At 33.3% G+C, this 12,186-nt stretch overlaps 1 protein-coding gene across 4 annotated transcripts; it reads left to right on the plus strand.

The window, feature by feature from the left end:
* Positions 1–1,906: 1,906 nt before the first annotated feature.
* Positions 1,907–11,774, plus strand: LOC126686552 (DUF724 domain-containing protein 6). Of its 4 annotated transcripts, none has more exons than XM_050380664.2 (10): positions 1,907–2,609; positions 3,415–3,834; positions 5,280–5,750; positions 7,052–7,102; positions 8,547–8,652; positions 8,755–8,924; positions 9,933–10,029; positions 10,106–10,210; positions 10,677–10,841; positions 10,914–11,774. In XM_050380664.2, the coding sequence occupies exons 1-10, from the start codon at positions 2,133–2,135 to the stop codon at positions 11,603–11,605; spliced, it is 2,754 nt and encodes a 917-aa protein (XP_050236621.1). In that variant the 5' UTR covers positions 1,907–2,132; the 3' UTR covers positions 11,606–11,774. The 4 variants fall into 4 exon arrangements, with proteins under 4 accessions (XP_050236621.1, XP_050236619.1, XP_050236624.1 ...); XM_050380662.1 differs by having other exon boundaries at positions 1,908–2,609; positions 8,752–8,924; XM_050380667.1 differs by having other exon boundaries at positions 1,908–2,609; positions 8,752–8,924; positions 10,112–10,210.
* Positions 11,775–12,186: the final 412 nt, after the last annotated feature.

Here is a 12,186-nt window from a genome sequence, read left to right on the forward strand (position 1 = left end):
AACAGCCTCACCCACATATGACCTCATCAGGTCAAGCAAACATGGGGACCCGGCATAAGATATTTACTGTGACTGACCTGCTAAAATGGAGATTATATAAAAGGCCGGATCAAAACATGATCACCTCGGTGCGAGACACATCGGTCACAGGCGAATCAGAGCTCGACATCCTGTCTCTCAATCGAGCTAAACCTTTCTCCTAATAAACTCTAACAGAATCTGACACATTGATGGTTCTATGCGTCGCACTTTACTCGATAAACGAGATGCAATAAAAAGGCGTCACCTCAGATAACCGATTCTGTGGGGACCAAAAAAGAGCTATAATCTATTGTGGTAAAACTGTACCAAATAAAACTATATAAACCACCTTATGGACAAACCCTAAAAGGTAATTCTTTCCTATTTTATACTCTCTCTCTTTTCTCTTCTCTTCTTCCTTTTCTTCCTCAAATACTTATTAGACCGTCAGAGCGATTTGCTAGTGTCCCCCACCGGTATTTCCGCTAACGTTCTGCTCTTCGTTCTTATCTTTTCAGGTTCAGTTGACCGGACCAGACGGCAGTGATTTATCAGTAAGAATGACAATATAATGAATTACAGAGCTAGAATTTCAACATAAAAAGAACCAAATTATAATATATGAAATTGGCGATCTTAAAAGTTTGAGAGTTAAGTTATAAATTATTAAATTTTTGATGCTAATTCAACAATTTTGAATATTTAGAGGAGGCAATAACACTCACATGCCTCCCTCCCTCCATAAGCGAATATGATGTTTAATAAAAATTTATATTGAACAGATAAGTGAACCTGTTATATAATTACAAATTCGTAGATTTACCATAAATACTTTTAGGAGGTTCCTCTAAAAATGAGGCAATCCGGCCGAAATATTAGATCGAGGACGTCGTTTTGTCGAACTAAAACCAACTTAAAGAAAATTTAAATGTTCTTCTTAAATCTTTAATGCATGCAATTGTTTCTTTATTATTTAGTTTGGTAATGTGTTTTAATACATTTCATGATTTTAGTTTGAAGATTAAAGAATTTTTAGTAAGAGAAAACGAGGTTAGAGTGAGAAAATGGTACAAAATGAAAAAAAATATGACATTTTTAGCCTGTTTTCAATATTTTCACAGGAAAACTAGGACCAACGATCGTCCAAGACCGTAGACAAATTGTTCACCATTCTAGTCCCAAATTTACACTTTGGGACTCTTGCAAAAAAAAAAATTACACTTTGGGCGATCGTTTATTTAAACGGACGATCGTCCACAACAAGCAACACTTCAAATGCAATTTTTTTCAATAAAATTGTACGGCAAAACGTCTGAATCAATACCAAACTTCAATATAACCTGTAATCCACTTCAAAACATCAAGAATTCATATCTCAAAAAACAAAAAAATCAAAAAATCACATGACAATAGCAAAACACATCAAATTTATAATCCATCTAAACAATAAAATTTCCCGACAAGCTTCACATCTATCTATACTATATATAAAAGCACGGATGGAGGGACAGGCAAATTTGCTGAATAATCCTTTTCAGTTTACTACTAAATAAAGGTTTTATAGTCATTAACTAATTAATTATTTAATTAATCACTATTATAATTAAAATCCTAATTAAAATAGGTAGCACGTAATGCGAAACTAGTATCGACAAACACGTCAAAAAACTACACATATTCATCGAAAAGTCGACGAAACATACGTCACACACCGAAAAAAAACACTTAACTAAGATATGGGGGCATCACAATTACATTATGCCTCATCAAATGAAAGCTCATTATCATCACCAATCCCATTGTTTGACTATTATTTTATTAAGATCTTTTTGACCATTTGCCATTTAATTATAAACTGCCACCCGATCTAAAATTATCCCATTAATGTTTAATCTTAACCTGTAAAGGCAACTCCAGTCCGAAAAAACATCATTTAAAAGCACTACAAATTTCGATCCTCTTCTGCAAAAATTAGCCCGCCAAAAAAAATTAACACAACAAACTCACGCCAAAAAAAGGAAAAAAATTATCCATTTTCACCCATAAAATAAAATCAAAAATATCTTTACACAAAAACCCTCACTAGGGTTTTCTAGAACACACTCCAGTGAATGAAATTCAAAATCAAATTCAAAATGCGCACAGAATCAAATCCCCAGCAGCACATCAATTTCATCAAAGGGCAGCAAATTGAAGTAAGCAGCGACGAAGAAGGGTTCAGAGGGGCATGGTACGAGGCCACAATTGTCGAACCCATTTCTAAAAAGAGAAAAAAATTGAAGGTACAGTACAAAACATTGGTTAATGAAGACGGGTCTACTCCATTGTCGGAGCTTGTCGATGTGGCTTATATAAGGCCGTTACCTCCTCCTGGTGGTGAGAGCCGGGCTGTGTTCGACATCGGCGACGTGGTTGATGCTGGGTATAGAGATGGGTGGTGGACTGGTATTGTACGGAAGGTTTTGGATGGTGGGTGTAGGTATAGAGTTTATTTTGATAATCCGCCTGATGTGTTTGAGTTTGAAGCTCAGAGTTTAAGGCCTCATTGTGATTGGATTGATGGCAGTTGGGTTTCAGCTGAAAAACAGGTGTTTTTTTGTTTTAATTTTTGTTTTCATTTCTTATTGTTTATGTTTTTTTAATATTGTTCTTTGAAATGTTGATGTGGGTGTTTTTTTAATTTTGTTAATGTTATCTATTTTTGCATGTTTTGAATTATGTTTTATTATGCTGCTGTAGTCTTTTTTTTTTTTTGATAGCAAATAGATTTATATTATCTCAAAATTGTAGCGGGTATAATTGTATGTGATAGTGCATATACGAACTGTTTGTTTACTTTACTGTTTGAGCAAGATAACCTTGATTCATAAGAATCGGCAACATGTAAGTGTGAAGCAACGCGGAAAAGAGGCTCGAACAGACCAAGAAACTGCATTTACAAAGACAAAGCACCATAAAACAACCAAAAAAGACACTGAAATAGGAAAGCTCCATGACAAAGCAATTTTATTGAAGATAAACTAATAAAAGTAATATAGACAAAAATCATGTGAATCAAGTTTTGGGCTGAAAACCACCCCCTCCATAAACAAAAATCAAGTTTTGATAGAGAGGGTATTGAGAGAGATAGGAGTATCTGTGCTGCTATAGTCTAACTAAAGGCTTTTGTTGCATTTTCTAGTTATACAAGTGTTAATCACATGATTTATCTTGGGTCATTATTTGTATGTTAAATTCCACTTTTATTTTCCAACTACTTGTAATGTGTTGTATATGGTGTTGATGTACTTCTTTTTGCTCTTTCTATTTTGTAAAACAGAGTTAAAGCTATATGTAGTATCACCAATTTGCATACCATATGAATAATTTGGTTTTACTATTTGATTTTTAAAGCAAGTGGCGCCGGCGGAATCACTATTTAGCTCAGGCACAGCAGTAGAGGTGAATATTGACAAACAAAATGCTCGCGATGCTTGGTTCCCTGCAGTCGTCATAAAGGAAAATGGAGACAACACTTTCTTGGTGAAGTATCAAAGTTCAGGGAATAGCGATGAGGCTGCCACCAGACTTAATGTGGATTCCCTTCATATTCAGCCTGCTCCTCCTCATTATGAAGACAGAAAATTTGAACTGCTTGACAAGGTGGATGCGATGTATGACTCTTGTTGGCAAAATGGATTAATAACTAAACTTCTTGCTGGAAGGAGGTACAATGTCTATTTTAAACATATAAATACGGAGAAAGCACTTAGTCATATAAAATTAAGACCTCATGCAGAATGGATTGATGGCCAATGGAGGTGTAAATACAAGGTATAATTCCACCACGGCTTGCTTTTTTGGAATTTTATTATTGTTTTTCATGCTCAATGAGCTTTTTATGGTACTTGTGAGGCGTTATTTTTGCTTCTGGATTGCAATAGAAAAGACAATTGCATTTCTGTTTTGGGTCTCTAATACTCTCTGACTCTCTCCGTCCCAGTAGAGTTGTCCACTTTGAGAAATACTTTTGTCCCAAAACTCTTGTCCACTTCAACACTCATTTTTCCTATATTATCCCTATTTAAAATCCACTAATGAGTAAATTGAAAGTAAATTGCATGTGGACCCTATATTAAATAGGGATATGACAACAAAAGTAAGGAAATATTTACAAAACCCATAAACAATAATTACTTTTCTTAAACTGTGTGATAAAGGCAAAGTGGACAACTCTATTGGGATGGAGGGAGTATTGTTTTTGATAGTCATGAAATGAGGTGGTGAATATGTGTAGATTCAGGGGCAGAATTAGAAATTTTAGTATGGGATGACTGATTGGTACCAAAAAAATTTTGTAGGGGCGATTGTACAAAATCTAAAGTATAATAGCCATAATTTTTAAAAATGTTTAAAAGTTGAAGAACTAATTCTTCCTCTTCAAAAAATTTGAGGGGCCGGACGCCACCTCAGCCTATAAGGCTGGGTCCACCTCTCTGTAGATTGTATCTTCTTCAGTTAAATTTTTTCCTTGCGATTAACGATTTAGAATTTACACTGTCTGTTTCTTGTTTTAATGCTTCAATTTTCACCTTGTTTATTGTGTTGATTTTTGTATGGTATCCAAGGAATATGAATCTGTCATAGCTTCTAGATCAAATGATGATAATCTTTTTGTGACTGTTAGGTTTTGATCCCTCTCACTGCCACATGTCTGCCTGCTTCAATTACTTGTGACATATAATGGGTTGCCAGCTTTTGCTTGTTAATCGGAACATTGCCTAGTTTGCTTGGTAATTTGAATATTATCTTATCGCTAGGCATATATTGCACTGAATAAAAAATGGTAATGCCTTTCATATTTTGGTTTATAATGTATAAATTCACAAAAAAATAGGAAGATGTGAAAATACAGGTCCAGAGCTGCATAACGAGGCCTTAAAAGCAGAACCGACTGTATTCTCTGATGATTGTGCTTTTTTTTTTCCTATTGCTCCATTCTTACCTCTAATCCTCTGGTAATACGTATCTCTCGATGTTTTTGGTCGTTCTCCAGCATTGATTTCGGCTGTTTTTTATTTGATTAACTTAGCATTTGGAATGTGGTAAATTGTTTGGAGAATGACAAAGTGGCGTTTATGATTATTCTGCCATCTTTTCTACCGGATGTTTTGGCTTCTTGCTATTTTAAGAGTTTATCAGCATGTACATTAGGAAGGCTAAAATTTTGGAGTTTCCGCTCATCATTTGGAAGCTTAGACAACAGTTTTTTTTTTCAGGAAATAACGCCTGCTTCTCATGATGATCAGAAACAGTTCGGTGTTCTCAATGGCTGCAGTTTTAGTTCTGGCTTGTCCATAGAACAAGAAAGTTCAGGTACTGCAGAGGCTAAGACTGAAGAAAAAACACCTTGTTCTGCAACTGTAAGGGATATGTTGGAGCAGTCTACTCGTTGCAATGAAAAGACACCATCTAATACCTTGCCTCCAAGCAAGAAGATTAAGCTGGCAGCTCCTAGTGGTACCGGTGTGCATCCAAGTTACTCCATAAAATTACCAGAAGAAGATGCTTTAGATGTCCCATTATCAGCTTCAGTGAAAATGCCAAATAAAAGACCAGATATAGAAACTCTTCGTGGAATAGCAAGTCAAATAACCAGTGGTAATAGGGCCAGATTCTCCAAAAAACCCATTGTTAGCTCACTGGTTGCTGCTAAATCTGAGAGCACTACTCCTGCAGGAAAGAAAAAAGTGAGTCAAACTTTTTCTCGGAAGCATCAGTTAATATCTACTATAGTTGTCAAATTGAGATTCGAATCAAGAATCAAAATGCTTGATTAGTGAATCGAGAATCGGGATTCGAATCGAATCATAAGATTCAATTTATATTTTTAATATTATTTAAAAAATATATACTTGCATAAATTATATATAAATTTTATATATTTTTAAAATTTGAACTATGCAATATTTAACACATAAAAAGCTTAACAAATAAAATTAGAATAATTTTAGCAAAAGTGTTCAACAAACTAACTATTTGCTTCTCCAGTGTTTTTATTATATTCTGTTCTAAATTATAAATTAACGCTCTAGGCTATTTTAAATTAAGAAGGTTAGTGATAAGTCACTTTCAAATTTTTCCTATTTATGTTTCTCAATTTTTTTCCCATTTATTATACTCTTCTTCATTTCTCTTTTAATTTATGATATATGGAAAGACATTATTTGAATAATTATTTTTTATCTTATTCTTTCCTATTTTTGATAGTTTTTGTCTAATTTAATGAATCGTGGTATCGCACGAATTGTAGATTCATTACGATTCACTGTAGATTCGGTAGTTTTGGCACCGATTTGGTTTAATTTGCAATTCACTCAGAGATTCAAATCGATTTGGAGGTGAATCGAATGGAATTGTAAGATTCGAATTGCGAATCGTATGCATGATAACAGTTGCTATGCACCCTATGCAAAATTTCAATGTTTCTAATTGGACTTAGCCCAGTTTGAGCTTAAGAAACATGTTAGTGTAATCAGTAAGTTTTTGTTAGCTCCTCTTGCAATTTTAGGACAGGAACAGAATATGGGTCCATGTTTTAGCTTTATGTTGAATGTCTAGATTTGTATATTTTACGACTATTCACTGCCTTAACTAAAGAAATCAGCTTGCCTGTAAATGTAGTGATTTTGGTTCTGTTTGACAGAGTCAGAAATAGTTCTTCTAAATGAATTAGCTCTGGTTTCTATCTATTTATGTATCTCTAGTACAAGTATGAAATTATTTAGAGTAAATTACATTAAGTTTGGATGACTTAGGAAAATACTGTAGGCAAATGAAGACTTCTTATTATTGTCCAGTAGTAATTGAACTAAACGTAGAATAAACGCATGCGGTAACTGGTAAGTAAAAGCTATTGATTTAAACGAGTCCTATTTATAAATCATGTGAATGTTTCTCTACACTTAAGCCTTTAGCTGCTTCATTTCTACCATTTTTCTTTATACTCATTTCGTTGCTGATGCTTATTAGAGAAACTCAATGTTTGCAGCTTGTTTCTCTGTCTAATAGCAGTCTCATTCGTATTAAAGAGCTACCTGAGGTATGCTTCTATCCCTTTACATCTCTCTTTTCTTTTTTTCAAATCTTTTTGTGGTTCTGTTTTTTTCTTCATTGGACTCTTAAGTTGGTGTTGGACAGCATGTGAACCAAGTTTTAACATATAATATTTTTGTTTGCAGTTTGCAGTTTGCTTTTGCATTTGTGGTTTTGGTTTTGGGATATGGTTATTTGGTATAGTGACAGTTTCGTGATTTTTGTGCTCTAGGTTAGGTTTTTTTCCTTCTTGTTTGAACTTGTTATTATGGAAATTTATTAATCTTGAATATAACTAATGTTCTAACATGCCGGTTTATATAGTTGTTGCTTACTTGTGTCTCTTATGTCATCATTATATATATTTGTAACTGATAAAGCAATCAAGGATTGTTTGTAAACCCTCTGACATTATTATATATATATATATATATATATATATATATATATATATATATATATATATTAACTTTCACAATTGTAAAATCTCGTGTATAACATGCATTATATAAATTTTTGATGATTGATACTGCATTTGATTAATTGGAGTTGTAACTTTTGAATCTTAAATCAAAATGTTCATCTACTTTTTCTTTTTCCTACTTTTGGCATTTGACATGCCAAAAAATATACTCTCTCCTCCGTCCCATAAAACAGAAAAAGTTACATTTTCTCAAGAATTAAGAAATTTATTAATGATGGTTAAATTTGTAAAACTATTCCTACAATACCCTTTTAATTTTTTTAAAAGTGAATTATTATACAGTCACTATATTTAATGCTCATATAATAAAATGATGAAAGTATATTAATAATTTTGTCTCCAACTAACATTAAACGTTGCAACCTTTTTCTTTATGGAACACCAAAGTGACTACTTTTTCTATGGAGGGAGTAGTATTTATCTCTATATCAATACTCGTGAAGTCACATAAAAGATAATTGAGCGTCAAAATAGTATTTGTTGTAAAGGATGTATCTTATACCAATCAGATTGTTGATGAAGGAGTTTTAACATTACTTTCACTGATAAGATCTTATAATTATTAGTTATAATTATTTTAGTAGCTCATAATTTAACAAATCGCAATTGGTTCAATAAATTCGTATGATTGCTTGATGTTATATTTGTTACGAAATTCTAATTGCAACAAATTTCTTCATTGCCTTTTAAAATCAATAGGAGTATATTGAATTTGATGCATATTGTTTTTATTCAATTGTTATTTTCTTGTTGACATTTAACGAAAGCAGAAATTTTCTTGTTGACATTCAAGTCTGTACCAGTTTTTTTGGTCGCAAGGGTAGCTAATTCATTTATTTATCTTTTGAAATGAATATATGCTCATCTGACATTTTTGTTTGTCCAGTGAGCAGTGACCATGTTTTCTGTATCAAATAATCTCTTATCCCCCTCTGTTTTTATAATCACATGTTCCTTATCCATGCAGAAGACTAGACTGCAGAAAACTGCTGAAGTAAAATCCCAAACATTGGACATTGTCACAATGAAAGGGAGACATACTAAATCACCATTTCGAAGTCCAAAGGTTTCAGGTACAGCTGTTGCACAGACTGCTCTTGAATAATTAGAATGTGTTGCAATGCCTTACGCTTTTTTAAAGGAAGTTGTTTGAAATAGTTTTTGTAATGCAGTAGAATCTGCTACTTGCATGGATGCAAATGAGGGTGAAAAGAATGAGGATGAAGCTAATGTCCCTCTTGACTTATCATTAGAAGCTACTGGAACTCCGGTTCATGGTGATGAGACACTGAAGCTTATAAGGGAACAAAGAAACTTGAGTGATTCAGCAGGTGGCACAAATACGGTAAGCAGATATAATTTTCGTACGTCTTATATCAGGGATTTTATTTGAAGGAATATCAAAATTGAACATACTGAGAGATTTTGAAGAGTATAAAGAGAAATTTGTTTAGCTTTTGGAATTATTTTAGTTAATGGGTATTACATTTTGTGTCATAGTCTAGGTTTTTGGCACTCTATGTCAGTTCTGATGTTTGTTAATTATGAATATTGACCATGAGTGGTATCCCTATTTCAACCATTGTTCATTTATGCTAAATTTGCCAGTTCATTGGATTGTGCCATTATCTCCTTTAGCCATTGTTATTGTACAAAGATTTGAAAAGAGAGAGTACTTACTATTTAGCACAGTCTTAAGGACATGGTTGTGGATTAATGGAATTTGATGATGAAAAATCAGAGCAACTTTGAGGAAACTCGGAATCGTCAAGAGACAATTACAGAGCAATCTCTATAAAATAATAACCACAAGACTTATTAATTTACTAATTACAAGATATTTTTAATTTACAGAGGTTATTATGCAATTGTAACTTTTCAGAAAACGGCAATCATCAAGAGATATTTTACATTTCAACCTCGATAAATTTAACAACCGCAACTGCAAGTCCTATTTTTTCTTTTAATTTATCAAAGGTTTATTTATTTTGTTAGTCAAGTCTGAACATCAAAAAAAAATTTAGTTAGTAAATGTGTCAATTTATCAAATATTTTTAGGTATAGAGATTATACTGTATGGGTCATCCATTGATGCTTTAGTTAATATCAGCATATTTTGTTTCAAGATTCCAAATAACCAACTGTACAATTGTTTTTCAAAGGTCTCAATACCTTGTTATCTGCTACTTATATGTTCATTTTTCAATTTGATTAGGTGTGTATTCCCCTGATTTTGTTCTACCTTACTTTTTACACAACTGGCTTATCTTATATAGCTGTTACTTCACGTATATTTTGTTCTTATCTTGATAATAATTGTTTTATCTTTCTATAATTGTTGTTTCTTCTGTAGATACTTCATCAGTATAAACGTGGAGGAAGCAGTCAACGAAGAAAGAGAGGAAGACCACGAAAACTAGTAACATTAAGCCAATTGGGCACAGAAGCCGGTAAAATTCAAATCACAAGCATTAGTCAAGTGCTCATATATGTTTTGAGATACACAAAAACATAAACCAATTGTAGGTACAGAAGACAATGGAATTCAAAATGTTGCTAATGAAACAATTGTAAGAGCTCAACCAGCTAATGAAGTTGAACTTCCCTTACAGAAAACAGTGAAGTCTACAGGTACAAGACATTTAGATTTTAAAATTTATTTTGGCTTTCCTATAAGAAATTATTTTTATCAATACCAGGAATCACTTAAGACTAGCTAGGAGATAAAATTACATTATGACCTTGAATTTTGAAAATTGTTAACCTCAAAGTAAGTTGTGGTTTGGTTTGTGCTTGAGTGGTAGTTGGCATCTTGGCACAAAGATTATATCCAATATCTCAAAAAGAGGTAAAATGTAAGTTTATAATAAATCTGATATCAAGTAATGAATATTTTTAATCTCTTAATGTTTGCAAATAAATATCTGTAATTTTCTGAATTTATACGTAATCTTAGATCCTCTTAATGACATAGAACTCATGGAGAAATTCGAATGGTTATGTTAATTCTGCAATTGCCACTGAAGAATTTCTAAGTTTCTATTTGTTTCTAGACATTGAATTTTTTAAGAACTGAAGCTCAGTTTATAACTTATAGTTCCTGAGACTGCATTTACGGAGGAAGCAGCTAGAGTTTCCAGGACAGATTGCTTCACAACAGATATGGCAATTAAACCTGCATCAAAGACTCTGCTTGATGATGATCAACCTTTATCAATGTGGATCGATGGGATGCACTCCTCTGCGTCTGCTGATGAGTTAGGTAGGTTGCTTGAGAAAGTTGCACTGTACTCTGTACTAAAGATACTTGTTTGACTATTTGTTTTCTACTCAGTTTCTGGAAGGAATTCTAGTGGACTGGATGAGACAAATGGAAGAAATGTTGATATGGCAACGGTACCTTGTGTGAAAAAGGCCCAAGGCGTAAAGATACCAGATGAAAATGAGTGTGTGCCTTTCGTAAAGAGATCATTGGTATGGAATACCATTGAATCTATGGAAATCTTTCAAATGATACCACAAAAACCTCATTTTCGTCCTTTAGCTGATTGTAAAGAGGAGTATCGTGAAGGATCGGCCATTGGCATAATGGTCACATTCGCCAGTTTGTTTGAGAAGATAACCTCATTGCAATTTGATGGTTCCGAGAGCATTTTGACGAGTATTTTGGAAAGTCTTGTTGATTTAGAGAAGCATGGATTTGATGTTGCCATTCTGAGAAACCGTGTGAAAGATTTGCTGTCAATTAAGGATGGGAAAGAGGAGCTTCTAAACCAGTCAACAGAAATTGAAAGACAGATACGAGAGCATACCGATGAGAGGGGACAATTGTTTTCAAAGATAAATGATATCGAAAAGAAGATAACCGAGTTACAGAAAGAGCTCGCGACGTTTAAGTCGGAGATGAAAACCAAGGAAAATGTGATCGCCAGGCTGCAGTCGGATGTGGATTCTATGAACAGACGCGTTAACACTGACCGAGATAATTTTGCAAAAATAGCTAGTGCCCCTTGGATTTCGTCGTGATTAGTTGTTTTTTTTTTGTGGTAGTACACGTAGAATATGTAGGGCGCAGCGACCAGGAAAATCATGACATTTTCGCTGGAGCAATGAATTCAGTAGTGATTGATAACAATGTACGGACCATACTCACTTCTAATCTGTATTTACGTAGTGGCGCATCTGGTTCTGGAGATGATGATTTTCCATGATAGCTCATAGATTATATTGGATGCTGGGATAGAATCAGAGATGTCATTTTAGCTGTGTCTCGAGTAAAAGTTCTGTTCCAAAGGTGATCAAACTTGAAATTCTTTTTGGGTGGACTTTTTGATAACTCCTAATTCAAGTTCAAATATAAATATTTATAGCTAATTAGGAAACAATTGAATTCAAGATCCAAATAGATATGATTTTGAAATTAACAGTTTCTCCTATAGGTTAATTATATCCTATATTTCAACCATTTGTTATTTTTGATCTTTTTTCCCCTTTCTGTACTTTGCCATTTTGATTTTGCAATTACTTGAAGTCGAGATTCGGTTATAAAATAATTTTAAAAATTAAGACAATCTCAATATGTCGGTTCAATTCGTTCTTTTTTTTTT

Source organism: Mercurialis annua, linkage group LG6 (genome assembly GCF_937616625.2).
Source record: "Mercurialis annua linkage group LG6, ddMerAnnu1.2, whole genome shotgun sequence".
NCBI lineage: Eukaryota > Viridiplantae > Streptophyta > Magnoliopsida > Malpighiales > Euphorbiaceae > Mercurialis > Mercurialis annua.

What these genes read in the sequence shown, in the direction of transcription:
- LOC126686552 (XM_050380662.1), top strand. Translation starts at nt 2,133, where the DNA reads ATGAAATTCAAAATCAAATTCAAAATGCGCACAGAATCAAATCCCCAG. An exon ending in GGGTTTCAGCTGAAAAACAG is followed by an intron (nt 2,610 to 3,414) that starts GTGTTTTTTTGT and finishes TGATTTTTAAAG; the next exon opens with CAAGTGGCGCCGGCGGAATC. An exon ending in CCAATTGGGCACAGAAGCCG is followed by an intron (nt 10,030 to 10,105) that starts GTAAAATTCAAA and finishes AACCAATTGTAG; the next exon opens with GTACAGAAGACAATGGAATT.